At 53.7% G+C, this 24,817-nt stretch overlaps 1 protein-coding gene across 1 annotated transcript; it reads left to right on the top strand.

Moving 5' to 3' along the window:
- Positions 1-1,970: 1,970 nt before the first annotated feature.
- Positions 1,971-24,279, top strand: LOC110172947 (limbin). The gene is made up of 19 exons (XM_055160972.1): positions 1,971-2,501; positions 2,680-2,731; positions 3,848-3,939; positions 4,220-4,276; positions 4,494-4,776; positions 4,982-5,082; positions 5,943-6,008; positions 7,742-7,876; positions 8,307-8,446; positions 9,308-9,677; positions 9,773-10,012; positions 11,432-11,565; positions 12,616-12,796; positions 14,359-14,592; positions 14,664-14,824; positions 19,061-19,235; positions 21,281-21,403; positions 21,732-21,947; positions 24,118-24,279. The coding sequence occupies exons 1-19, from the start codon at positions 2,232-2,234 to the stop codon at positions 24,220-24,222; spliced, it is 3,135 nt and encodes a 1,044-aa protein (XP_055016947.1). The 5' UTR covers positions 1,971-2,231; the 3' UTR covers positions 24,223-24,279.
- Positions 24,280-24,817: the final 538 nt, after the last annotated feature.

The raw sequence follows: 24,817 nt of genomic DNA, 5'->3' as shown, positions 1-24,817 counted from the left end.
TGAGAACATAAGACTGAGAACATAAAACTGAGAACATAAAACTGAGAACATAAAACTAAAACTGAACAGAAAACATAAAACTGACAGAACATAAAACTGAGAACATAAAACTGACAGAACATAAAACTGAGAACATAAAACTGACAGAACAAAACTGAGAACATAAAACTGAGAACATAAAACTGACAGAACATAAAACTGAGAACATAAAACTGACAGAACATAAAACTGACAGAACATAAAACTGAGAACATAAAACTGACAGAACATAAAACTGAGAGAACAGAGTGCCCGCGTTTTCACCAACTGGAGTCTGGTTTGTTACTTTAAACTGTCAGTGGACAGTAGTTCCTGTGAGTGGACAGTAGTTCCTGTCAGTGGACAGTAGTTCCTGTGAGTCAGTATTCCTGTGTGGACAGTAGTTCCTGTCAGTGGACGTAGTTCCTGTCAGTAGTTCTGTCAGTGGACAGTAGTTCCTGTCAGTGGACAGTAGTTCCTGTGAGTGGCAGTACAGTGGACAGTAGTTCCTGTGAGTGGACAGTAGTTCCTGTCAGTGGACAGTAGTTCCTGTGAGTGGACAGTAGTTCCTGTCAGTGGACAGTAGTTCCTGTCAGTGGACAGTAGTTCCTGTCAGTGGGCAGTAGTTCCTGTGAGTGGACAGTAGTTCCTGTGAGTGGACAGTAGTTCCTGTGAGTGGACAGTAGTTCCTGTCAGTGGACAGTAGTTCCTGTCAGTGGACAGTAGTTCCTGTCAGTGGACAGTAGTTCCTGTGAGTGGACAGTAGTTCCTGTGAGTGGACAGTAGTTCCTGTCAGTGGACAGTAGTTCCTGTCAGTGGACAGTAGTTCCTGTCAGTGGTGAAAATAAAAACAAAAACTGTACTAGAGTAAGAGTAACGTTACTTCAAACTAATATTACGCAAGTAGAAGTACCAAGTAGTCCAAGAAATTATAGTAGTAAAAAAGTATTTGGGAAAACTTAAAGTAACTTTAGAGACCTACAGTAACATTTTGTAAATGTAAATGTGAGTACTACCAAAAGGTGACCAGAATTTCAAAATCAAAAAGTGGGACACTCTTGGTTTGTGGTGGTTCATAATAATAAAATAGTGAATTGAAAGTGTAATTAAAGAAAACTCTTTTGCACTCAGCTCATTCATGTCCAACATGTGTCAGTATAGTCACGTTTTCTTTGTATTTTGGTCATTTTTAAGCAGCTTTTCTGTATTTTACCCCAAAAAATGACCATTTATGTGTCTCTTTACCGTTGGCAGGATCATTTTGGTCCAAAATAGGGACACCTGGGACATTTCTTCAATAAAACTGGGACAAATCAATGGTTTTGTATAAATCTGCAGAGACAAAGACACAGGCTCAAAACTGGGACTGTCCCGTCTGGTCGCCCTACACCACCGCCCACCTATGGACTTAAGTCTGTGAGAAAAACCTACAGCAGAAAACACAAGTTCAAGTTAAACTACTGTGAAAATGTGTAAGTAAAAGGGTTAAATAAACTCAATATTTTATACAAAATTAATTTAAAGAACAATAACAATGACATTAAATAATAAAACCATGGATATGTTGGCTCCTGCTCATGAACTGTATATATACAGTTTATATATACAGTATAATTTATACAAATGATAAAATATAAAGTCTAATAAAACAGTAAATATACAATATAATTTATATAAACAGTGTACGGTCCTGCTGCGCGTGAGGGAAACACACAGCCGACCCTTCAGTGTAAAAGAACGGTCACGTTTTAGTATCGCTTTACTTAATCATACTTAAGAAAATAACACTTTAAATATTTACTCCGTGTAAATACGTGTATCTCATGGTTTAAACTCGCACTTATAAAACTATTATCTTATGAATTTGTCTAAATAAAACACCGTGCTTTTATTCTGAAGGCACCAAGCGGACACACGCGCTCACAGAGGTTCACTTCCGCTCCGCAGTTTTCCAAAGTTTGGGAAAAGTTTGGGAAAAGTGTCCGCAGGATGTTCCGTGTTAAAACTTTAAAATGTCCGCGTTTGTTTCCCGTTTAACCGAAGGAAACTCGCTCCGGTGTCTGTGTGAGCGGGTCAGAGCGGAGAACACCGCGAGGACGGGTTTATATTTACTTTATTTACTTTGGACCGTTAAACGTTAAATCAGTGCGGCGGGTTCTGGAGCGGACGGTGCGGGGGGTTCGGCTCGGTCCCGGTGGTTCGGAGTAGCACGGATGCGGCTCTTCCCCTTCACGGTGTGGGTTGTGCTCCTCCGGGCGTCGTGTCTCATCCCGGCTCCTGCTTCTCCAGTTCCGTACCCTGCTTCGGGAGGTTCTGCTCCGGGAGGTTCTGCTCCGGGAGGTTCTGCTTCGGGAGGTTCTGCTCCGGGAGGTTCTGCTCCGGGAGGTTCTGGTGGATATGCCGGGCTGAGGGGACCTGGAGGCGGGTTTGGAGTCGGGTCTTTGCGGGACACGGCGGCTTCTTCCTCCGCGGACTCTCCGGGGGTGAGTCTTTACTGGAGCCTGTTTATAACTGACACAGACCGTTTATAACTGACACAGACCGTTTATAACTGACACAGACCGTTTATAACTGACACAGACCGTTTATAACTGACACAGACCGTTTATAACTGACACAGACTGTATGTAACCTAACCCTCACTGACCCTTTTGTCCTCAGTGTGTCTCAGGTCCACCTGGGGGCGCTGCAGAGTCTACACTCGTGAGCTCTGGTAAGATCATTATATATGTCAGATGTTATTTTATGTTTTTCCTCCAGGGGGAGTCGTGTGCTGACATTTCCTGTTACTACTGTTAGTTCTGTCATGTAACAGTCTGTCCATCCGTCCTGGTGTTACGGCCCATCCGTCCGTCCTCGTGTTGCGGCTCATCCGTCCGTCCTCGTGTTGCGGCTCATCCGTCCGTCCTCGTGTTGCGGCTTATCCGTCCGTCCTCGTGTTATGGCGCATCTGTCTGTCCTCCTGTTACGGCGCATCCGTCTGTCCTCGTGTTACGGCCCATCTGTCCGTCCTCGTGTTACGGCCCATCCGTCCGTCCTCGTGTTACGGCCCATCTGTCCGTCCTCGTGTGACGGCGCATCCGTCCGTCCTCGTGTTACGGCGCATCCGTCCGTCCTCGTGTTACGGCGCATCCGTCCGTCCTCGTGTTACGGCGCATCCGTCCGTCCTCGTGTTACGGCTCATCCGTCTGTTTTCGTGTTACGGCCCATCTGTCCGTCCTCGTGTTACGGCCCATCTGTCCGTCCTCGTGTTACGGCGCGTCTGTCCGTCCTCGTGTTACGGCGCATCCGTTCGTCCTCGTGTTACGTCTGTCCGTCGTGTTACGGCGCGTCCGTCCGTCCTCGTGTTACGGCCCGTCCGTCCGTCCTCGTGTTACGGCCCGTCCGTCCGTCCTCGTGTGACGGCGCGTCCGTCCGTCCTCGTGTTACGGCGCGTCCGTCCGTCCTCGTGTGACGGCCCGTCCGTCCGTCCTCGTGTTACGGCGCGTCCGTCCGTCCTCGTGTTACGGCCCGTCCGTCCGTCCTCGTGTTACGGCCCGTCCGTCCGTCCTCGTGTTACGGCCCGTCCGTCCGTCCTCGTGTTACGGCGCGTCCGTCCGTCCTCGTGTGACGGCGCGTCCGTCCGTCCTCGTGTTACGGCCCGTCCGTCCGTCCTCGTGTTACGGCCCGTCCGTCCGTCCTCGTGTTACGGCCCGTCCATCCGTCCTCGTGTTGCGTCGTGGCTGTGGTTTCGTGAGGTTACTCACGTACACACTGAAGTGTTCAGTGTGTTTAGGTCCTCACTGTTGTCATGTTTATTTGTCTTTATCTTTTTGGTTTGATGTTTCAGAGATGTTCTCCTCAGACCTTCTCTCTCCTCTGAGCCCGAACACACAGCTCCTCAGAAGAAGGAGGAGTCCACCTGACCACCTCCGCCCACAGGTAATGACTTCTCCCCTGACTCCTCCCACAGTCCTCCCACAGGCCCTGACTCCTCCCACAGGCCCTGACTCCTCCCACAGGCCCTGACTCCTCCCACAGTCCTCCCACAGGCCCTGACTCCTCCCACAGGTCCTGACTCCTCCCACAGGTCCTGACTAGCAAAAATAACAAGACTGGAGTCAAATACGAGTCTGTTACATAAGCTTGAGTTATTGTACAGTTGTAGGGAGTATTATATGTCCTTATGTAACCTAATCTTACAGTTGTTGTTTTGTTTTAGGTTTCGGTTGGACCAGAACTGTCTCAGTTTGGAGTCACGTTCCACAAATGTGCTCAGGTATGAGTCTGTCGTCTATAAAACTCTACACATGAACAAGTCCTCACGTTTTGGTCGTTCTTCAGCTGTTCCTCATGTTCTGTGTGATGGTTCTTCAGCTGTTCCTCATGTTCTGTGTGATGGTTCTTCAGCTGTTCCTCATGTTCTGTGTGATGGTTCTTCAGCTGTTCCTCATGTTCTGTGTGATGGTTCTTCAGCTGTTCCTCATGTTCTGTAGGTGGTGCCAGGTTCTGATCCTCCTCTTCTCTCCATCTTCCTCCTCATCCACCACATGGGCCCTCCTCACGCCTCCAACCTCACTCAGGTGGCTGTGCGGGACTCCATCTCCGGCCTCACCCAGGTCCAGTCTCAGGTCCGGCCTCAGGTCCGGCCTCAGGTCCGGCCTCAGGTCCGGCCTCAGGTCCGGTCCCAGGTCCAGTCCCAGGTCCAGTCCTTGGGCTGGTCTGAGGGCAGAGAGGTGGAGGCCGGGTTCCAGAGCTTCGCCATAGACGCTCTGTACGGTGAGTGACCCACAGTCTGTAACAGAAGTCACCCACGACCTTCAGCTCAAAGGCCAAAGGTCACTGTGTGTGTGTGTGCAGCTGGGGTCAAAGGTCACAGTGTGTGTGTGTGTGCTGGGGTCAAAGGTCACAGTGTGTGTGTGTGTGTGTGTGTGTGCTGGGGTCAAAGGTCACAGTGTGTGTGTGTGTGTGTGTGTGTGTGCAGCTGGCTCTCAGGTGGTGTTGAATTACTCCGCCCACATCAGGAGCCCGAAGACTGAAGTCCTGGAGCTGCCAGCGTATCTCACCTTCTCCAACGCCTCACAGGTCTCACCCCTGACCCCTGACCCACTGACCCCTGACCCACTGACCCCTGATCCACTGACCCCTGACCCACTGACCCTGACCCACTGACCCCTGACCCCCTGACCCCTGACCCCTGATCCACTGACCCCTGACCCCTGACCCACTGACCCCTGATCCACTGACCCCTGATCCACTGACCCCTGACCCCCTGACCCCTGATCCACTGACCCCTGATCCACTGACCCCTGACCCACTGACCCCTGATCCCACTGACCCCTGACCCCACTGACCCACTGACCCCCCACTGACCCCTGACCCACTGACCCCTGACCCCCTGATCCACTGACCCCTGATCCCACTGACCCCTGACCCCTGATCCACTGACCCCTGATCCACTGACCCCTGACCCCTGACCCCTGATCCACTGACCCCTGACCCCCTGACCCACTGACCCCTGATCCACTGACCCCTGACTGCCACTGACCCCTGACCCACTGACCCCTGATCCACTGACCCCTGACCCCCTGACCCACTGACCCCCCCTGACCCCTGACCCCACTGACCCACTGACCCCACTGACCCACTGACCCCCCACTGACCCCTGATCCACTGACCCCTGACCCACTGACCCACTGACCCCTGACCCACTGACCCCTGACCCACTGACCCACTGACCCACTGACCCCTGACCCACTGACCCCTGACCCCCTGACCCCTGACCCCTGACCCCTGACCCACTGACCCCTGACCCCCTGACCCACTGACCCACTGACCCCTGGCCCCCTGACCCACTGACCCACTGACCCCTGATCCACTGACCCACTGACCCCTGACCCCTGACCTCGTCTTTCTCTCTTCACAGTTGTTCTTTTCTTTCACAGAATGATGTAAACATGTTTGGTCCTGTGACGGCTCATCTGACCGTACGAGTGAACTCCACACTCACAGTGAGTCCAACACCGACACCTCACAGCGACGCGTACCACCGACACCTCACAGCGACGCGTACCACCGACACCTCACAGCGACGCGTACCACCGACACCTCACAGCGACGCGTACCACCGACACCTCACAGCGACGCGTACCACCGACACCTCACAGCGACGCGTACCACCGACACCTCACAGCGACACCTCACAGCGACACGTACCACCGACACCTCACAGCGACACGTACCACCGACACCTCACACCGACACCTCACAGCGACGCGTACCACCGACACCTCACAGCGACACGTACCACCGACACCTCACAGCGACGCGTACCACCGACACCTCACAGCGACACGTACCACCGACACCTCACAGCGACGCGTACCACCGACACCTCACAGCGACGCGTACCACCGACACCTCACAGCGACGCGTACCACCGACACCTCACAGCGACGCGTACCACCGACACCTCACAGCGACGCGTACCACCGACACCTCACAGCGACACGTACCACCGACACCTCACAGCGACACCTCACAGCGACGCGTACCACCGACACCTCACAGCGACGCGTACCACCGACACCTCACAGCGACACCTCACAGCGACGCGTACCACCGACACCTCACAGCGACGCGTACCACCGACACCTCACAGCGACACGTACCACCGACACCTCACACCGACGCGTACCACCGACACCTCACAGCGACGCGTACCACCGACACCTCACAGCGACGCGTACCACCGACACCTCACAGCGACGCGTACCACCGACACCTCACAGCGACGCGTACCACCGACACCTCACAGCGACACGTACCACCGACACCTCACACCGACACCTCACAGCGACGCGTACCACCGACACCTCACAGCGACACGTACCACCGACACCTCACAGCCGACGCGTACCACCCGACACCTCACAGCGACACGTACCACCGACACCTCACACCGACACCTCACAGCGACACGTACCACCGACCACCTCACACGACACCTCACAGCGACGCGTACCACCGACACCTCACAGCGACGCGTACCACCGACACCTCACAGCGACACGTACCACCGACACCTCACAGCGACGCGTACCACCGACACCTCACAGCGACACGTACCACCGACACCTCACACCGACGCGTACCACCGACACCTCACAGCGACACCTCACAGCGACGCGTACCACCGACACCTCACAGCGACGCGTACCACCGACACCTCACAGCGACGCGTACCACCGACACCTCACAGCGACGCGTACCACCGACACCACCGACACCTCACACGACGACACCTCACAGCGACACCGCGTACCACCGACACCTCACAGCGACGCGTACCACCGACACCTCACACAGCGACGCGTACCACCGACACCTCACACGGACGCGTACCACCGACACCTCACAGCGACACCGTACCACCGACACCTCACAGCGACGCGACACCTACCACCGACACCTCACAGCGACACGTACCACCGACACCTCACAGCGACACGTACCACCGACACCTCACAGCGACACATCACACCGACACCTCACACCGACACCAACACCGACACCTCACACCGACACCTCACACGTCACAGAAATTGAACCTTGACGTAAACGTGGGCATTTTTCTAGTTCACGTAAAAAAATATATTTAATTTTTGCAATGTTTCAAATTTGCAGGAGACAAGTTTGAAGTTAAGTTTTGAAGTTAAGATCACATCTGTCCCGTGTCGCTCAGGTGTTTCCTCAGCACGTGCTGCACTTCGCCGGGTTCTTCGGGGGGTTCCTCGTGTCTCTGGTTCTGGTTCTTTTGGGTTTTTTGCTTCTGAAAAGGATGAACCCCGGGGCCGCTCTGAGACTTTGCCATAAACAGGTAAAACTCACTTTTAACACAGATGATGAGGCACTGATCTGGTATCAGCGTCGATACTGAGAATTTGTGGGATTCGAATATCGGTTTTCACATATCAGTTCAGCCGATATCCAATATCCTGGTTGAACAGATGTGGATGTAATAAGACTTTTCAACTTTTATTCACAAAGTTGTTACAGAGAGAAAAACTTTTGGATCAGTTTTGTCTTGGTTTATTTCTGTTTTAAAGAAAATAAAGTTGTTTTTCAGTCTCTGGGATTGGTTGATATCGGCCAATATCGGTGTGAGCTGATACTTAAAGCTATAATATCGAAATCAGTATCGAATTGAAAAATCTAGACTGGTACATCACGACTTGGACATGAGAAAGTCACATTTATCACAGAAAACTCTGTGGTTTTTAACATTTTTATTTGACCCTTCGTGTCAGAGACCTGGAGCAGCGTCTGACCTGCAGCTGGACGTCCCTCAGGTCAGCGGCGCTCAGACCGAGGACACCGAGTCAGAGGACAAAGTGGTGGACATCATGATCCAAGAGGAACCTCAGGACACGCAGCTCGCTCTGGACAGGTGCGTCTTCACAAATAGAGGGGCGGGGACACGAGGACGGGGGGCGGGGACACGAGGACGGGGGGCGGGGACACGAGGACGGGGGGCGGGACACGAGGACGGGGGCGGGGACACGAGGACGGGGGCGGGACACGAGGATGGGGGGGCGGGGACACGAGGATGGGGGGCGGGGACACGAGGACGGGGGGGGGACACGAGGATGGGGGGGGCGGGGGACACGAGGACGGGGGGGCGGGGACACGAGGATTGGGGGGGCGGGGACATGTGTTCTCCTGATATGACTGATGCTGATAAAACACATAAAACAACATCAACACAAGAAATAAAATACAAAACTGTCACTTGATGACATCACAAGGTGGAACAGTGTCTAGAGCTTTGGACATGTAACAGATTCATAATAAAGAGTTACTCAAACAAACACAACTCCAGCTCTGAGTGACCGAGAACAGAAGAACAGAAGAACAACAGAAGAACAACAGAAGAACAACAGAAGAACAACAGAAGAACAGAAGAACAACAGAAGAACAACAGAACAACAGAACAACAGAAGAACAACAGAAGAACAACAGAACAGAAGAACAGAAGAACAACAGAAGAACAGAAGAACAGAAGAACAACAGAACAACAGAAGAACAACAGAAGAACAACAGAAGAACAACAGAAGAACAGAAGAACAACAGAAGAACAGAAGAACATGGATTAAAGCTCAGAGTCAGTTTTGACAAATATAGAACCTTTAATTTTACTTTGACTCCCTCCCCCTTCTCCTCCTCTCCTCCCCCTTCTCCTCCTCTCCTCCTCTCCTCCTCTTCTCCTCCTCTTCTCCTCCTCTCCTCCTTTCCCCTCTCCTCCTCTCAGTCTGGAGTCCTCCTCTCGTCTTTGCTCCTCCTCTCGTCTGGAGACGTGTCGGTTGCAGTTGCAGAGAGCCCTGATGGTGGCGCTGTTGAGGCGAGGGGCGGGGGCGGAGGACAGGCTGGAGGAGGTGCTGCAGGGCCCGGTGGAGGACAGGCTGGAGGAGGTGCTGCAGGGCCCGGTGGAGGACAGGCTGGAGGAGGTGCTGCAGGGCCAGATGATGGCGCTAGAGGGACGACTGCAGGAGGAGCAGCACCACAGGATCAACGCCCTCATCGAAGAATTCAACCACGAAACGAGAAACGCCATCGACGCTCAGCTCCTCCGACACGCACAGGAGAGAGAGGAGGAGGCGCAGAGGAGCAGAGGAGCAGAGGTGACAGAGGACGAGGAGGAGGAGGAGGAGAGGTGTGCTCCTGTGCTCCTCCTCTGACCCTCTCCTCCTCTTCTTCTTCTTCTTCTTCTTGGCAGTGTGCTCCCCTCTGCAGGTCTCTCCTGGAGGAGGTTCACAGAGCGAGTGGGAGGTGGAGTCGGCGCCTCCTGCTGTGGCGTCAGGAGGAGGCGCGGGCTCATGTGCAGAGGGACCTGACTCACAGGAGACGTGAGGAGGTGCATCAGATCTTCTGCGAGGAGCTGGAGGAGGCCACGAGGACCGGAGACATGGACCAGAACACCTCCTCATCTCTGCAGCATCTGTACTTCAGCTGTCAGGTCTAAACCAGGACTAAACCAGGTCTAAACCAGGTCTAAACCAGGTCTAAACCAGGTCTAAACCAGGTCTAAACCAGGACTAAACCAGGTCTAAACCAGGTCTAAACCAGGACTAAACCAGGTCTAAACCAGGACTAAACCAGGACTAAAACCAGGTCTAAAACCAGGTCTAAACCAGGTCTAAACCAGGTCTAAACCAGGACTGAACCAGGACTAAACCAGGACTGAACCAGGACTAAACCAGGTCTAAACCAGGTCTAAACCAGGACTAAACCACTAAACCAGGTCTAAACCAGGACTAAACCAGGACTAAACCAGGACTAAACCAGGTCTAAACCAGGACTAAACCAGGACTAAACCAGGTCTAAACCAGGACTAAACCAGGTCTAAACCAGGACTAAACCAGGTCTAAACCAGGACTAAACCAGGACTAACCAGGTCTAAACCAGGACTAAACCAGGACTAAACCAGGACTAAACCAGGACTACTAAACCAGGTCTAAACCAGGAACTAAACCAGGTCTAAACCAGGACTAAACCAGGACTTAAACCAGGTCTAAACCAGGACTAAACCAGGACTAAACCAGGAAACCAGGTCTAAACCAGGACTAAACCAGGTCTAAACCAGGACTAAACCAGGTCTAAACCAGGTCTAAACCAGGTCTAAACCAGGACTAAACCAGGACTAAACCAGGACTGTCTAAACCAGGTCTAAACCAGGTCTAAACCAGGACTAAACCAGGTCTAAACCAGGACTAAACCAGGACTAAACCAGGACTAAACCAGGACTAAACCAGGACTAAACCAGGACTAAACCAGGTCTAAACCAGGTCTAAACCAGGTCTAAACCAGGTCTAAACCAGGAGGTCTAAACCAGGTCTAAACCAGGTCTAAACCAGGACTAAACCAGGACTAAAACCAGGACTAAACCAGGTCTAAACCAGGACTAAACCAGGTCTAAACCAGGTCTAAACCAGGTCTAAACCAGGACTGAACCAGGACTAAACCAGGACTGAACCAGGACTGAACCAGGTCTAAACCAGGACTAAACCAGGTCTAAACCAGGACTAAACCAGGACTAAACCAGGACTAACCAGGACTAAACCAGGTCTAAACCAGGACTAAACCAGGACTAAACCAGGTCTAAACCAGGACTAAACCAGGTCTAAACCAGGACTAAACCAGGTCTAAACCAGGACTAAACCAGGACTAAACCAGGACTAAACCAGGACTAAACCAGGTCTAAACCAGGTCTAAACCAGGACTAAACCAGGACTGAACCAGGACTGAACCAGGACTAAACCAGGTCTAAACCAGGACTAAACCAGGACTAAACCAGGACTAAACCAGGTCTAAACCAGGACTGAACCAGGACTAAACCAGGACTGAACCAGGACTGAACCAGGTCTCCTCTGTGTAGGACGTCCTGGAGCAGGTGTGGGACGAGGTTGTGGCTCTGATGAGGTTTCTTCTGTCTGAGCGTCAGACTCACAGGAGGCTCCTGGTGCAGAGTCTCCAGACTCTCCACAGTCTGATCTCTGACAACTTCTCACAGTGAGTCTTCCTCTCATACTCAAGTCCTACCAAACACAAGGAGGTCAGAGTGGACCTCACAGCAGCAGGAGGAGGTCAGAGTGGACCTCACAGCAGCAGGAGGAGGTCAGAGTGGACCTCACAGCAGGAGGAGGTCAGAGTGGACCTCACAGCAGGAGGAGGAGGTCAGAGTGGACCTCACAGCAGCAGGAGGTCAGAGTGGACCTCACAGCAGCAGGAGGAGGTCAGAGTGGACCTCACAGCAGCAGGAGGTCAGAGTGGACCTCACAGCAGGAGGAGGAGGTCAGAGTGGACCTCACAGCAGCAGGAGGAGGTCAGAGTGGACCTCACAGCAGCAGGAGGAGGTCAGAGTGGACCTCACAGCAGGAGGAGGAGGTTAGAGTGGACCTCACAGTAGCAGGAGGTCAGAGTGGACCTCACAGCAGCAGGAGGTCAGAGTGGTCCTCACAGCAGGAGGAGGTCAGAGTGGACCTCACAGCAGGAGGAGGAGGTTAGAGTGGACCTCACAGCAGGAGGAGGAGGTTAGAGTGGACCTCACAGCAGCAGGAGGTCAGAGTGGACCTCACAGCAGCAGGAGGTCAGAGTGGTCCTCACAGCAGGAGGAGGTCCTTATAATGACTTTAAAATAGTGAAATGATCTCGCTGCATGGACAGATCATTTTACTTGACAAGTTGTTTAAAATAAACGACATCTAGACGAGAATGAAACATCATAAATCTGAAACATGATGAAGCAGATCCTTCCTCTTCCTGTCAGATCCTCTCAGTTTAAGACGAGACTGAAAACTCACCTCTTCTCCGGCATTTAGTACGAGCGGCTCAGGTTAACGCAGTGTTATTGTAGTTTTTATATGGTGCTAAATGTACAGTATCTGTGTACACCTGTGTACATCTGTGTGTGTGTGTGTGTGTGTGTGTGTGTCTGTGTGTGTGTGTGTCTGTGTGTGTGTGTCTGTTTTTCTGTTTTTGTCGACTTATGTGTAGTGTAGGTACGTAGCGTACGTGTAGGTCTGCTCTGTTTGACGCTCCTCCCCCTTTGTGTTATTTCAGGGGCGGGGCTGGAGGTGGGGCTGGGGGCGGGGCTGGAGGCGGGGCTGTGGAGGCGCCGTACGACAGAGGCCAGCAGGAGGCGCTGGTGCTGAGGCAGAGGCTGGAGGACACGATGAAGGAGAAGAAGAAGATGCTGCGCTGTGACCTGCTCCAGAAACGAAGAGACGCCCTCACCAACATAGTACTGACCCCGACACACATCTATATACACACATGCACACACACATCTTTACACACATCTATATACACATCTATATACACACACATGTGTACACACATCTATACACACATCTATATACACATCTATATACACACACATGTGTACACACATCTATACACACATCTATACACACATCTATATACACACACATGTGTACACACATCTATATACACATCTATATACACACACATGTGTACACACATCTATACACACACATGTGTACACACACATGTGTACACACATCTATACACACATCTATATACACATCTATATACACACACATGTGTACACACATCTATACACACACATGTGTACACACATCTATACACACACATGTGTACACACATCTATATACACACATGCACACACACATCTATACACACATGTGTACACACATCTATACACACATCTATATACACATCTATATACACACACATGTGTACACACATCTATACACACACATGTGTGCACACATCTATACACACATCTATATACACATCTATACACACATCTATATACACATCTATATACACACACACATGTGTGCACACATCTATACACACATCTATATACACACACATGTGTACACACATCTATACACACACATGTGTACACACATCTATACACACACATGTGTACACACATCTTTACACACATCTATATACACATTTATATACACACACATGTGTACACACATATTTACACACATCTATATACACATTTATATACACACACATGTGTACACACATCTATACACACACATGTGTACACACATCTATACACACATCTATACACACACATGTGTACACACATCTATACACACACATGTGTACACACATCTATACACACACATGCACACACACATCTTTACACACATCTATATACACATCTATATACACACACATGTGTACACACATCTATACACACATCTATATACACATCTATATACACACACATGTGTACACACATCTATACACACACATGTGTACACACATCTATACACACACATGTGTACACACATCTATACACACTATACACACACACATGTGTACACACATCTATATACACATCTATATACACACACATGTGTACACACATCTATACACACACATGTGTACACACATCTATACACACACATGTGTACACACATCTATACACACACATGTGTACACACATCTTTACACACATCTATATACACATCTATATACACACACATGTGTACACACATCTATACACACACATGTGTACACACATCTATACACACACATGTGTACACACATCTATATACACACACACATGTGTACACACATCTATATACACACATCATATATACACATCTATATACACACACATGTGTACACACATCTATACACACACATGTGTACACACATCTATATACACACACACATGTGTACACACATCTATACACACATCTATATACACATCTATATACACACACATGTGTACACACATCTATACACACATTTATACACACACACTCATTCTCTTCTCTCTCTCCTCAGTGGCGTCTCCACAGACAACAGCAGCAGAGCCTCCTCTCCTCCTCTTCCTCCTCTTCTCCTTCCCCCCTGTCGCCCCTGTCGCCCCTGTCGCCCCTGTCGCCCCTGTCGCCCCTCCCTCCTGCTGAGTGTGTGCTTCTCCTTCAGTCCTGGAGAGATCTTCTGGTGTCTCAGATCAAAGATGAGTCTGAGCTCATTAAACATCTGGACCAAGAGGCAGCGACTCACATCAAGAAGGTCCAACACTGAGCTCTGTTTCACACACTCTGTTTACATTAAGGAGCTGATGTGATGGTCACACGTTACAGGGGCTGAGTGACCTGCTGGAGGACACGAGGGCAGGGCCGCACCTGTCTGTGTCCCAGACGGAGGAGGGGAGGTGCTGCGCCACAGAGGAGCCACAGGGGGCAGTGCAGAGGGAACTGACACAGCAGAGGGACACCAGGGGGCAGTGCAGAGCCTTCTTCAGGTCTGACCTACTCCACCACTCCTCTGTCCTCCTGTCCTCCTGTCCTCCTCCTGTCCTCCTGTCCTCCTGTCCTCCTGTCCTCCTGTCCTCCTCTGTCCTCCTGTCCTCCTGTCCTCCTGTCCTCCTGTCCTCCTCTGTCCTCCTCTGTCCTCTGTCCTCCTGTCCTCCCTGTCCTCCTGTCCTGTCCTCCTGTCTCTGTCCTGTCTCTGTCCTCCTGTCCTCCTCTGTCCTCTCCTCTGTCCTGTCCTCTGTCCTGTCCTCTGTCCTCTGTCCTCCTGTCCTCCTGTCCTCCTGTCCTCCTGTCCTCCTGTCCTCCTGTCCTCCTGTCCTCCTGTCCTGTCCTGTCCTCCTGTCCTCCTCTGTCCTCCTGTCCTCCTGTCCTCCTCCTGTCCTCCTGTCCTCCTGTCCTCCTGTCCTCCTGTCCTCCTCTGTCCTCCTGTCCTCCTGTCCTCTGTCCTCCTGTCCTCCTGTCCCTGTCCTCTGTCCTCCTCTGTCCTCCTCTGTCCTCCTGTCCTCCTGTCCTCTGTCCTCCTGTCCTCTCTGTCCTCCTCTGTCCTCCTGTCCTCCTCTGTCCTCCTCTGTCCTCCTGTGTCCTCCTCCTCCTCTGTCCTCTCTGTCCTGTCCTCTGTCCTCCTCTGTCCTCCTCTGTCCTGTCCTCCTGTCCTCCTCTGTCCTCCTCTGTCCTGTCCTCCTGTCCCCTGTCCTCCTCTGTCCTCCTCCTCCTGTCCTCCTGTCCTCCTCTGTCCTCTGTCCTCTGTCCTCCTGTCCTCCTGTCCTCTCTGTCCTCCTCTGTCCTCCTGTCCTCCTGTCCTCTCCTCCTCTGTCCTCCTCTGTCCTCCTGTCCTCCTCTCCTGTCCTGTCCTCTGTCCTCCTGTCCTCCTCTGTCCTCTGTCCTCCTGTCCTCCTGTCCTCCTGTCCTCCTCCTCTGTCCTCTGTCCTCCTGTCCTCCTCTGTCTGTCTCTGTCCTCCTCCTGTCCTGTCCTCCTGTCCTCCTGTCCTCTGTCCTCCTGTCCTCCTCCTGTCCTCCTCTGTCCTCTGTCCTCCTGTCCTCCTCCTCTGTCCTCCCTGTCCTCTGTCCTCCTGTCCTCCTGTCCTCCTGTCCTCCTCTGTCCTCCTCTGTCCTCCTGTCCTCCTGTCCTCTCTGTCTCCTCTGCCTCCTCTGTCCTCCTGTCTCCTCTGTCCTCCTGTCCTCCCTGTCCTCCTCCTGTCCTCCTCTGTCCTCCTCTGTCCTCCTCTGTCCTCCTGTCCTCCTGTCCTCCTCTGTCCTCCTCTGTCCTCTCTGTCCTCCCTGTCCTCCTCCTCTGTCCTCCTCTGTCTCTGTCCTCTGTCCTCTGTCCTCCTGTCCTCTCTGTCCTCCTCTGTCCTCCTCCTGTCCTCCTGTCCTCTCTGTCCTCCTGTCCTCCTCCTGTCCTCCTGTCCTCCTGTCCTCCTCTGTCCTCCTCTGTCCTCCTCTGTCCTCCTGTCCTCCTCTGTCCTCCTGTCCTCCTGTCCTCCTCTGTCCCTGTCCTCTGTCCTCTGTCTGTCCTCTGCTCTGTCCTCCTGTCCTCCTCTGTCCTCCTCTGTCCTCCTGTCCTCCTCTGTCCTCCTGTCCTCCTCTGTCCTGTCCTCTCTGTCCTCCTCTGTCCTGTCCTCCTGTCCTCCTGTCCTCCTGTCCTCTCCTGTCCTGTCCTCTGTCCTCCTCCTCTGTCCTCCTGTCCTCTCTGTCCTCCTCCTCCTCTGTCCTCTGTCCTCTGTCCTCCTGTCCTCCTCTGTCCTCCTGTCCTCCCTGTCCTCCCTGTCCTCTGTCCTCTGTCCTCTGTCCTCTGTCCTCCTCTGTCCTCCTGTCCTCCTCTGTCCTCTGTCCTCCTGTCCTCCTGTCCTCCTCTGTCCTCTGTCCTCCTGTCTCTCCCTGTCCTCCTGTCCTCCTCCTCTGTCCTCCTCTGTCCTCTGTCCTCCTGTCCTCTGTCCTCCTCTGTCCTCCCTGTCCTCCTGTCCTCCTGTCCTCCTCTGTCCTCCTCTGTCCTCCTGTCCTCCTCTGTCCTCCTCTGTCCTCCTCTGTCCTCCTGTCCTCTGTCCTCCTGTCCTCCTGTCCTCCTGTCCTCCTGTCCTCCTGTCCTCCTGTCCTCCTGTCCTCCTCTGTCCTCCTCTGTCCTCCTGTCCTCCTCTGTCCTCTGTCCTCCTGTCCTCCTCTGTCCTCCTGTCCTCCTGTCCTCTGTCCTCCTGTCCTCCTGTCCTCCTCTGTCCTCCTGTCCTCTCTGTCCTCCCTGTCCTCTGTCCTCCTCTGTCCTCCTGTCCTCCTGTCCCTCTCTGTCCTCCTCCTGTCCTCCTGTCCTCCTGTCCTCCTCTGTCCTCTGTCCTCCTGTCCTCCTGTCCTCCTGTCCTCCTCTGTCCTCTGTCCTCCTGTCCTCCTGTCCTCCTCTGTCCTCTGTCCTCCTGTCCTCCTGTCCTCCTGTCCTCCTCCGTCCTCTGTCCTCCTGTCCTCCTGTCCTCCTCTGTCCTCCTGTCCTCTGTCCTCTCTGTCCTCCTGTCCTCCTGTCCTGTCTCTGTCCTCTGTCTCTCCTCTGTCCTCCTCCTGTCCTCCTCTGTCCTCTGTCCTCCTCTGTCCTCCTCTGTCCTCCTGTCCTCCTGTCCTCCTGTCCTCCTGTCCTCTGTCCTCCTGCCTCCTCTGTCCTCCTCTGTCCTCCTGTCCTCCTCTGTCCTCCTCTGTCCTCCTCCTCTGTCCTCTCTGTCCTCCTGTCCTCCCTGTCCTCCTCCTCTGTCTCTCCTCTGTCCTCCTCTGTCCTCTGTCCTCCTCTGTCCTCCTCTGTCCTCTGTCCTCCTCTGTCCTCTGTCCTCCTCTGTCCTCCTCTGTCCTCTCTGTCCTCCTCTGTCCTCCTGTCCTCCTCTGTCCTCCTGTCCTCCTCTGTCCTCCTGTCCTCCTGTCCTCCTCTGTCCTCCTCTGTCCTCCTCTTCTCCTCTGTCCTCCTGTCCTCCTGTCCTCTGTCCTCCTCTGTCCTCCTCTGTCCTCCTGTGTCCTCCTCTCCTGTCCTGTCCTCCTGTCTCCTGTCCTCCTCTGTCCTCCTCTGTCCTCCTCCTGTCCTCTCTGTCCTCTCTGTCCTCCTCTGTCCTCCTGTCCTCCTCCTGTCCTCCTCTGTCCTCCTGTCCTCCTGTCCTCTCTGTCCTCTCTGTCCTCCTGTCCTCCTGTCCTCTCCTCTGTCCTCCTCTGTCCTCCTCTGTCCCTGTCCTCCTGTCCTCTGTCCTCCCTGTCCTCCTGTCCTCCTCTGTCCTCTCTGTCCTCCTCTGTCCTCCTCTGTCTCCTGTCCTCCTGTCCTCCTCTGTCCTCCTCTGTCCTCCTCTGTCCTCCTCTGTCCTCTCTGTCCTGTCTCCTCTGTCCTCCTGTCCTCCTGTCCTCTGTCCTCCTGTCCTCCTCTGTCCTCCTCTGTCCTCCTGTCCTCCTGTCCTCCTCTGTCCTCCTCTGTCTCTGTCCTCCTCTGTCCTCCTCTGTCCTCCTCTGTCCTCCTGTCCTCCTCTGTCCTCTGTCCTCCTCTGTCCTCCTCTGTCCTCCTGTCCTCCTGTCCTCCTCTGTCCTCCTGTCCTCCTGTCCTCCTCTGTCCTCCTCTGTCCTCCTCTGTCCTCCTCTGTCCTCCTCTGTCCTCCTCCTGTCCTCCTGTCCTCTGTCCTCCTCTGTCCTCCTCTGTCCTCCTCTGTCCTCCTCTGTCCTCCTCTGTCTCCTGTCCTCTCACGTGTGGTCTCCTCAGTCCTCCTGTCTCCTGTCCTCCTGTCCTCCTGTCCCTCCTCTGTCCTCTGTCCTCCTGTCCTCCTCTGTCCTCCTCTGTCCTCCTGTCCTCCTCTGTCCTCCTCTGTCCTCCTCTGTCCTCCTGTGTCCTCCTCTCACGTGTGGTCTCCTCCACAGTCCTCCTGTCCTCCTGTCCTCCTCTGTCCTCCTGTCCTCCTCTGTCCTCCTGTCCTCCTCTGTCCTCCTGTCCTCCTCTGTCCTCCCTGTCCTCCTCTGTCCTCTGTCTCCTGTCCTCTCTCCTCTGTCCTCCTCCTCCTGTCCTCCTCTGTCCTCTGTCCTCCTCTGTCTCCTCTCCTCCTCCTCTCCTCCCTCCTCTGTCCTCCTGTCCTCCTCTGTCCTCCTGTTCTCCTCTGTCCTCCTCTGTCCTCCTGTCCTCCTGTCCTCCTGTCCTCCTCTGTCCTCCTGTCCTCCTGTCCTCCTGTCCTCCTGTGTCCTCCTCCTGTCCTCCTGTGTCCTCCTCTCACGTGTGGTCTCCTCCACAGTCGTCTCCTGTCCTCCTGTGTCCTCCTGTCCTCGTTGGACGTCCTGCGGTTGGAGTTGGAGTATGTGAAGTGTGCGTCGGTGTTGGACCGGTGCCTGGTGCTGCCCCCTGCTGTTCTTCAGGCCAAAGTGCAACGAGCGCTGGACGAGTGGAGGCGGAGCCAAGAGACGCTCCTGGTGACATCACAGACCTCCCTGAACCGGGACCGAACCGGGACCGTACCAGAACCGAACCAGGACCGAACCGGGACCGAACCAGGACTACACCGGGACTGAACCGGGACTGAACCGGGACTGAACCAGAACCGAACCAGGACCGAACCAGGACCGGACCGAACCAGGACCGAACCAGGACCGAACCAGGACCGAACCAGGACCGAACCGAGACCGAACCAGACCGAACCGGACCGAACCAGGACCGAACCAGAACCGAACCAGGACCGAACCAGAACCGAACCAGGACCGAACCAGGACCGAACCGGGACCGAACCAGGACTACACCGGGACTACACCGGGACTGAACCAGGACCGAACCAGGACCGAACCAGAACCGAACCGGGACCGAACCAGGACCGAACCAGAACCGAACCGGGACCGAACCAGGACCGAACCAGGACTACACCGGGACTGAACCGGGACTGAACCAGAACCGAACCAGGACCGAACCGGGACCGAACCAGAACCGAACCAGAACCGAACCAGGACCGAACCAGAACCGAACCAGGACCGGACCGAACCAGGACCGAACCAGGACCGAACCAGAACCGAACCAGGACCGAACCAGAACCGAACCAGGACCGGACCGAACCAGGACCGAACCAGAACCGAACCAGGACCGAACCAGGACCGAACCGGGACCGAACCAGGACTACACCGGGACCGAACCAGGACCGAACCGGGACTACACCGGGACTGAACCAGGACTGAACCAGGACCGAACCAGGACCGAACCAGAACCGAACCGGGACCGAACCAGGACTACACCGGGACTGAACCGGGACTGAACCAGGACTACACCGGGACTGAACCAGGACCGGACCGGGACCGAACCAGGACTACACCGGGACTACACCGGGACCGAACCAGGACCGAACCGGGACTACACCGGGACTGAACCAGGACTGAACCAGGACCGAACCAGGACCGAACCAGAACCGAACCGGGACCGAACCAGGACTACACCGGGACTGAACCGGGACCGAACCAGGACTACACCGGGACCGAACCGGGACTACACCGGGACTACACCGGGACTGAACCAGGACCGAACCGGGACTACACCGGGAACGAACCAGGACCGAACCAGGACCGAACCAGAACCGAACCGGGACCGAACCAGGACTACACCGGGACTGAACCAGGACTGAACCGGGACTACACCGGGACTACACCGGGACTACACCGGGACTACACCGGGACTGAACCAGGACCGAACCGGGACTACACCGGGACTGAACCGGGACTACACCGGGACTGAACCGGGACTACACCGGGACTGAACCAGGACTACACCGGGACTACACCGGGACTGAACCAGGACCGAACCAGAACCGAACCAGGACCGAATCGGGACCGAACCAGGACTACACCGGGACTGAACCAGGACCGAACCAGGACTAAACCAGGACTGAACCAATGTCTCTCTCTCTCTGTGGCTCATGTGGCTCACGTCTCTCTCTCTCTCTGTGGCTCACGTGGCTCATGTGGCTCATGTGGCTCTCTCTCTCTCTCTCTGTGGTTCTCTGTGGCTCATGTGGCTCACGTGGCTCTCTCTCTCTCTCTGTGGCTCATGTGGCTCTCTCTCTCTCTCTCTCTGTGGCTCATGTGGCTCTGTCTCTCTGTGGCTCTGTGGCTCTGTGGCTCATGTGGCTCATGTGGCTCTCTCTCTCTCTCTGTGGCTCATGTGGCTCATGTGGCTCTGTCTCTCTCTGTGGCTCATGTGGCTCATGTGGCTCTGTCTCTCTCTGTGGCTCATGTGGCTCACGTGGCTCTCTCTCTCTGTGGCTCATGTGGCTCTCTCTGTCTCTCTCTGTGGCTCATGTGGCTCTCTCTCTCTGTGGCTCTCTCTGTGGCTCTGGCTCATGTGGCTCATCACTCTCGTGGCTCTCTCTCTCTCTCTCTCTCTCTGTGGCTCATGTGGCTCATCTCTCTCTCTCTCTCTCTCTCTGTGGCTCACGTGGCTCTCTCTCTCTCTGTGGCTCATGTGGCTCTCTCTTTTTCAGAGCCGAGCCAGAAGGAAAAACACCAAAGACGGTAATGAGACGAGAAGGTTCCAGAAGAACCTCCAAGAACGAATCAAACTGTACGAAGAAAAGAGCGAGAAAGAAAAGGAACTGAGAGAGGAGGTGAGAAAGAGAAGGAACTGAGAGGAGGAGAGGAAGAGAAGGAACTGAGAGGAGGAGAGAAGGAGGAGAGGAAGAGAAGGAACTGAGAGAGGAGGAGAGGAAGAGAAGGAACTGAGAGGAGGAGAGGAAGAAAAGGAACTGAGAGAGGAGGAGAGGAAGAGAGGGAGGAGAGAAAGCCTAACCCTAACCTCCTCTTCTCTCTCCTCTCCTCTCCTCCTCCTCTCTCCTCTCTCCTCTCTCCTCTCTCCTCTCTCTCTCTCTCCTCTCTCCTCTCTCCTCTCCTCCTCTCTCTTCTCTCCTCTCATCTCACGTGTCGTCTGTCCTGCAGATGGAGGTGCAGATGTCTTCAGACGCTCCTCGTCTCCTCTTGTCGTGCGTCTCCTCTCGTCTCTCGTGTCTCGTGTCTCGTCTTCACCTGGACAAGTCTCACAGGTGGATCAGAGCGCTGCAGATGTGGGAGGCCATTTTGTGTGTTCAGTCGCTCCTGACGCCGGAGCTCAGAGACAGTCCTAAGATGGCCGCCGTGCTCCGAGTCCACCGGGAGGTACTGAGCGCGCTCACAACTCACCTGTGTCCCTCACCTGTGTCCCTCACCTGTGTCCTGTGTCTCACCTGTGTCCCTCACCTGTGTGTCTCACCTGTGTCCCTCACCTGTGTCCCTCACCTGTGTCCCTCACCTGTGTCCCTCACCTGTGTCTCTCACCTGTGTGTCTCACCTGTGTCCCTCACCTGTGTCCCTCACCTCCCTCACCTGTGTCTCTCACCTGTGTCACCTGTGTCCTCACCTGTGTCCCTCACCTTGTCTCACCTGTGTCTCACCTGTGTCCCTCACCTGTGTCTCCCTCCTCTCTCACCTGTGTCTCCTGTGTCCCTCACCTGTGTCTCTCACCTGTGTCCTCACCTGTGTCTCTCACCTGTGTCCTCACCTGTGTCTCACCTGTGTCCCTCACCTGTGCTCCTCTCACCTGTGTCCTCACCTGTGTCTCTCACCTGTGTCTCTCACCTGTGTCTCACCTGTGTCCCTCACCTGTGTCTCACCTGTGTCTCATCTGTGTCTCACCTGTGTCTCTCACCTGTGTCTCACCTGTGTCTCATCTCATCTGTGTCTCACCTGTGTCTCTCACCTGTGTCACCTGTGTCTCACCTGTCTCACCTGTGTCCCTCACCTGTGTCTCTCACCTGTGTCTCTCACCTGTGTCTCTCACCTGTGTCCCTCACCTGTGTCTCTCACCTGTGTCCCTCACCTGTGTCACCTGTGTCCTCACCTGTGTCTCTCACCTGTGTCTCTCACCTGTGTCTCACCTGTGTCCCTCACCTGTGTCTCTCACCTGTGTCCCTCACCTGTCTCCTCTCACCTGTGTCCCTCACCTGTCCCTCACCTGTCCTCACCTGTGTCCCTCACCTGTGTCTCACCTGTGTCTCTCACCTGTGTCCCTCACCTGTGTCTCTCACCTGTATCTCTCACCTGTGTCTCACCTGTGTCTCTCACCTGTGTCTCACCTGTGTCACCTGTGTCTCACCTGTGTCTCACCTGTGTCTCACCTGTGTCTCTCACCTGTGTCCCTCACCTGTGTCCCTCACCTGTGTCTCACCTGTGTCCCTCACCTGTGTGTCTCACCTGTGTCTCACCTGTGTCTCACCTGTGTGTCTCACCTGTGTCTCTCACCTGTGTCCCTCTCACCTGTGTCTCTCACCTGTGTCCCTCACCTGTGTCCCTCACCTGTCCCTCACCTGTGTCCCTCACCTGTGTCTCACCTGTGTCTCACCTGTGTCTCACCTGTGTGTCTCACCTGTGTCTCACCTGTGTCCCTCACCTGTGTGTCTCACCTGTGTCTCATCTGTGTCTCATCTGTGTCTCACCTGTGTCTCACCTGTGTGTCTCACCTGTGTCTCACCTGTGTCTCACCTGTGTCTCACCTGTGTGTGTCTCACCTGTGTCTCACCTGTGTCTCACCTGTGTGTCCACCTGTGTCTCACCTGTGTCTCACCTGTGTCTCACCTGTGTGTCTCATCTGTGTCTCACCTGTGTCACCTGTGTCTCACCTGTGTCTCACCTGTGTGTCTCACCTGTGTCTCACCTGTGTGTCTCACCTGTGTGTGTCTCATCATCTGTGTCTCACCTGTGTGTTCACCTGTGTCTCACCTGTCTCACCTGTGTCTCACCTGTGTGTCTCACCTGTGTCTCACCTGTGTGTCTCACCTGTGTCTCACCTGTGTGTCTCATCTGTGTCTCACCTGTGTGTCTCACCTGTGTGTCTCACCTGTGTGTCTCATCTGTGTCTCACCTGTGTGTCTGTGTGTCTCACCTGTGTGTCTCACCTGTGTGTCTCACCTGTGTCTCACCTGTGTGTCTCACCTGTGTGTCTCACCTGTGTCTCACCTGTGTGTCTCATCTGTGTCTCACCTGTGTGTCTCACCTGTGTGTCTCACCTGTGTGTCTCATCTGTGTCTCCTCTGTGTCTCCGTCTTGGTTCAGGGAATCGTTGCTTTAAATAAACAAACATGAATCAGAAACAAGGAGATTTTCAGTTTCCACAGATTTTAGAGCAGAACCTGCACCAAGACGAAGGCGGATTCAAGTTTTACACTGAGGTCTGAGACACCTGTGGGCAGAAAAAATAAATACATACAAGAGTAATAATATGAACAACTATTATTATTATTATTATTATTATTATTATTATTATTATTATTTATGATTTGGTTGTGATCAGGGACTCGCTGCAGCAGAGGACGAGTTTCAAAAGGATCTGTGCAGAGTGGAGCCGGACTCAGACCATCAGGAAAGCCCTGACCCTCTGACCCCTCTGACCCCCTGACCCCTCCGACCCCGCTGACCCCTCCGACCCCGCTGACCCCTCCGACCCCGCTGACCCCTCTGAGAGGAGGGGGGGGACTTGTGGAGCTGCAGGAGGACTGCAGTATGGGCTCTATCCTCCAGGAGGCGCTGTACAAACGAGAACAGCTCCTGATTCTACTGAAGCAGAGGTACTTTTACTCTAGTACTATTACTCCTATTACTACTATTATTCGTACTATTATACTACAGTAACTGTTCCTACTGTAACAATTCACCTGTTCTTGACAAACGAAAAGCTACAACGCCGCAATTTAGGACGCGGAAGGATCCATTCATGTCAGCGAGGTGAAATAAAGACATACAAAAAATGAACTGCTGTTGGCCTCTCCGGCTTTTATTGGCATCACCAGACACATGAGAATACGACCACATCCACAAATACCCTAAAACCCCAAACTCCAGCGCACCCAAAAAAACCCTAAACCCAAAACCCTAAACCCTAAACCCAAAACCCAAAACCCAAAACCCTAAACCCAAACCCAAAACCCTAAACCCTAAACCCAACTAAACCCAAACCCAAACCCAAAAACCCTAACCCAAAACCCAAACCCAAA

Source organism: Boleophthalmus pectinirostris, unplaced genomic scaffold (assembly GCF_026225935.1).
Source record: "Boleophthalmus pectinirostris isolate CB_2022bp ecotype Guang Dong unplaced genomic scaffold, ASM2622593v1 HiC_scaffold_3, whole genome shotgun sequence".
In the NCBI taxonomy this organism is placed as follows: domain Eukaryota; kingdom Metazoa; phylum Chordata; class Actinopteri; order Gobiiformes; family Gobiidae; genus Boleophthalmus; species Boleophthalmus pectinirostris.
The sequence above is the reverse complement of the archived record's forward strand: the minus strand, read 5'-3'. Positions and strand labels throughout refer to the sequence as shown.

Excerpts from the sequence above, each read along its gene's own strand:
- LOC110172947 (XM_055160972.1), top strand. The coding sequence starts at position 2,232 with ATGCGGCTCTTCCCCTTCACGGTGTGGGTTGTGCTCCTCCGGGCGTCG. Across the intron at positions 2,502-2,679 it reads CCTCCGCGGACTCTCCGGGG|TGTGTCTCAGGTCCACCTGG; the intron begins GTGAGTCTTTAC and ends TTTTGTCCTCAG. Across the intron at positions 4,777-4,981 it reads CGCCATAGACGCTCTGTACG|CTGGCTCTCAGGTGGTGTTG; the intron begins GTGAGTGACCCA and ends GTGTGTGTGCAG.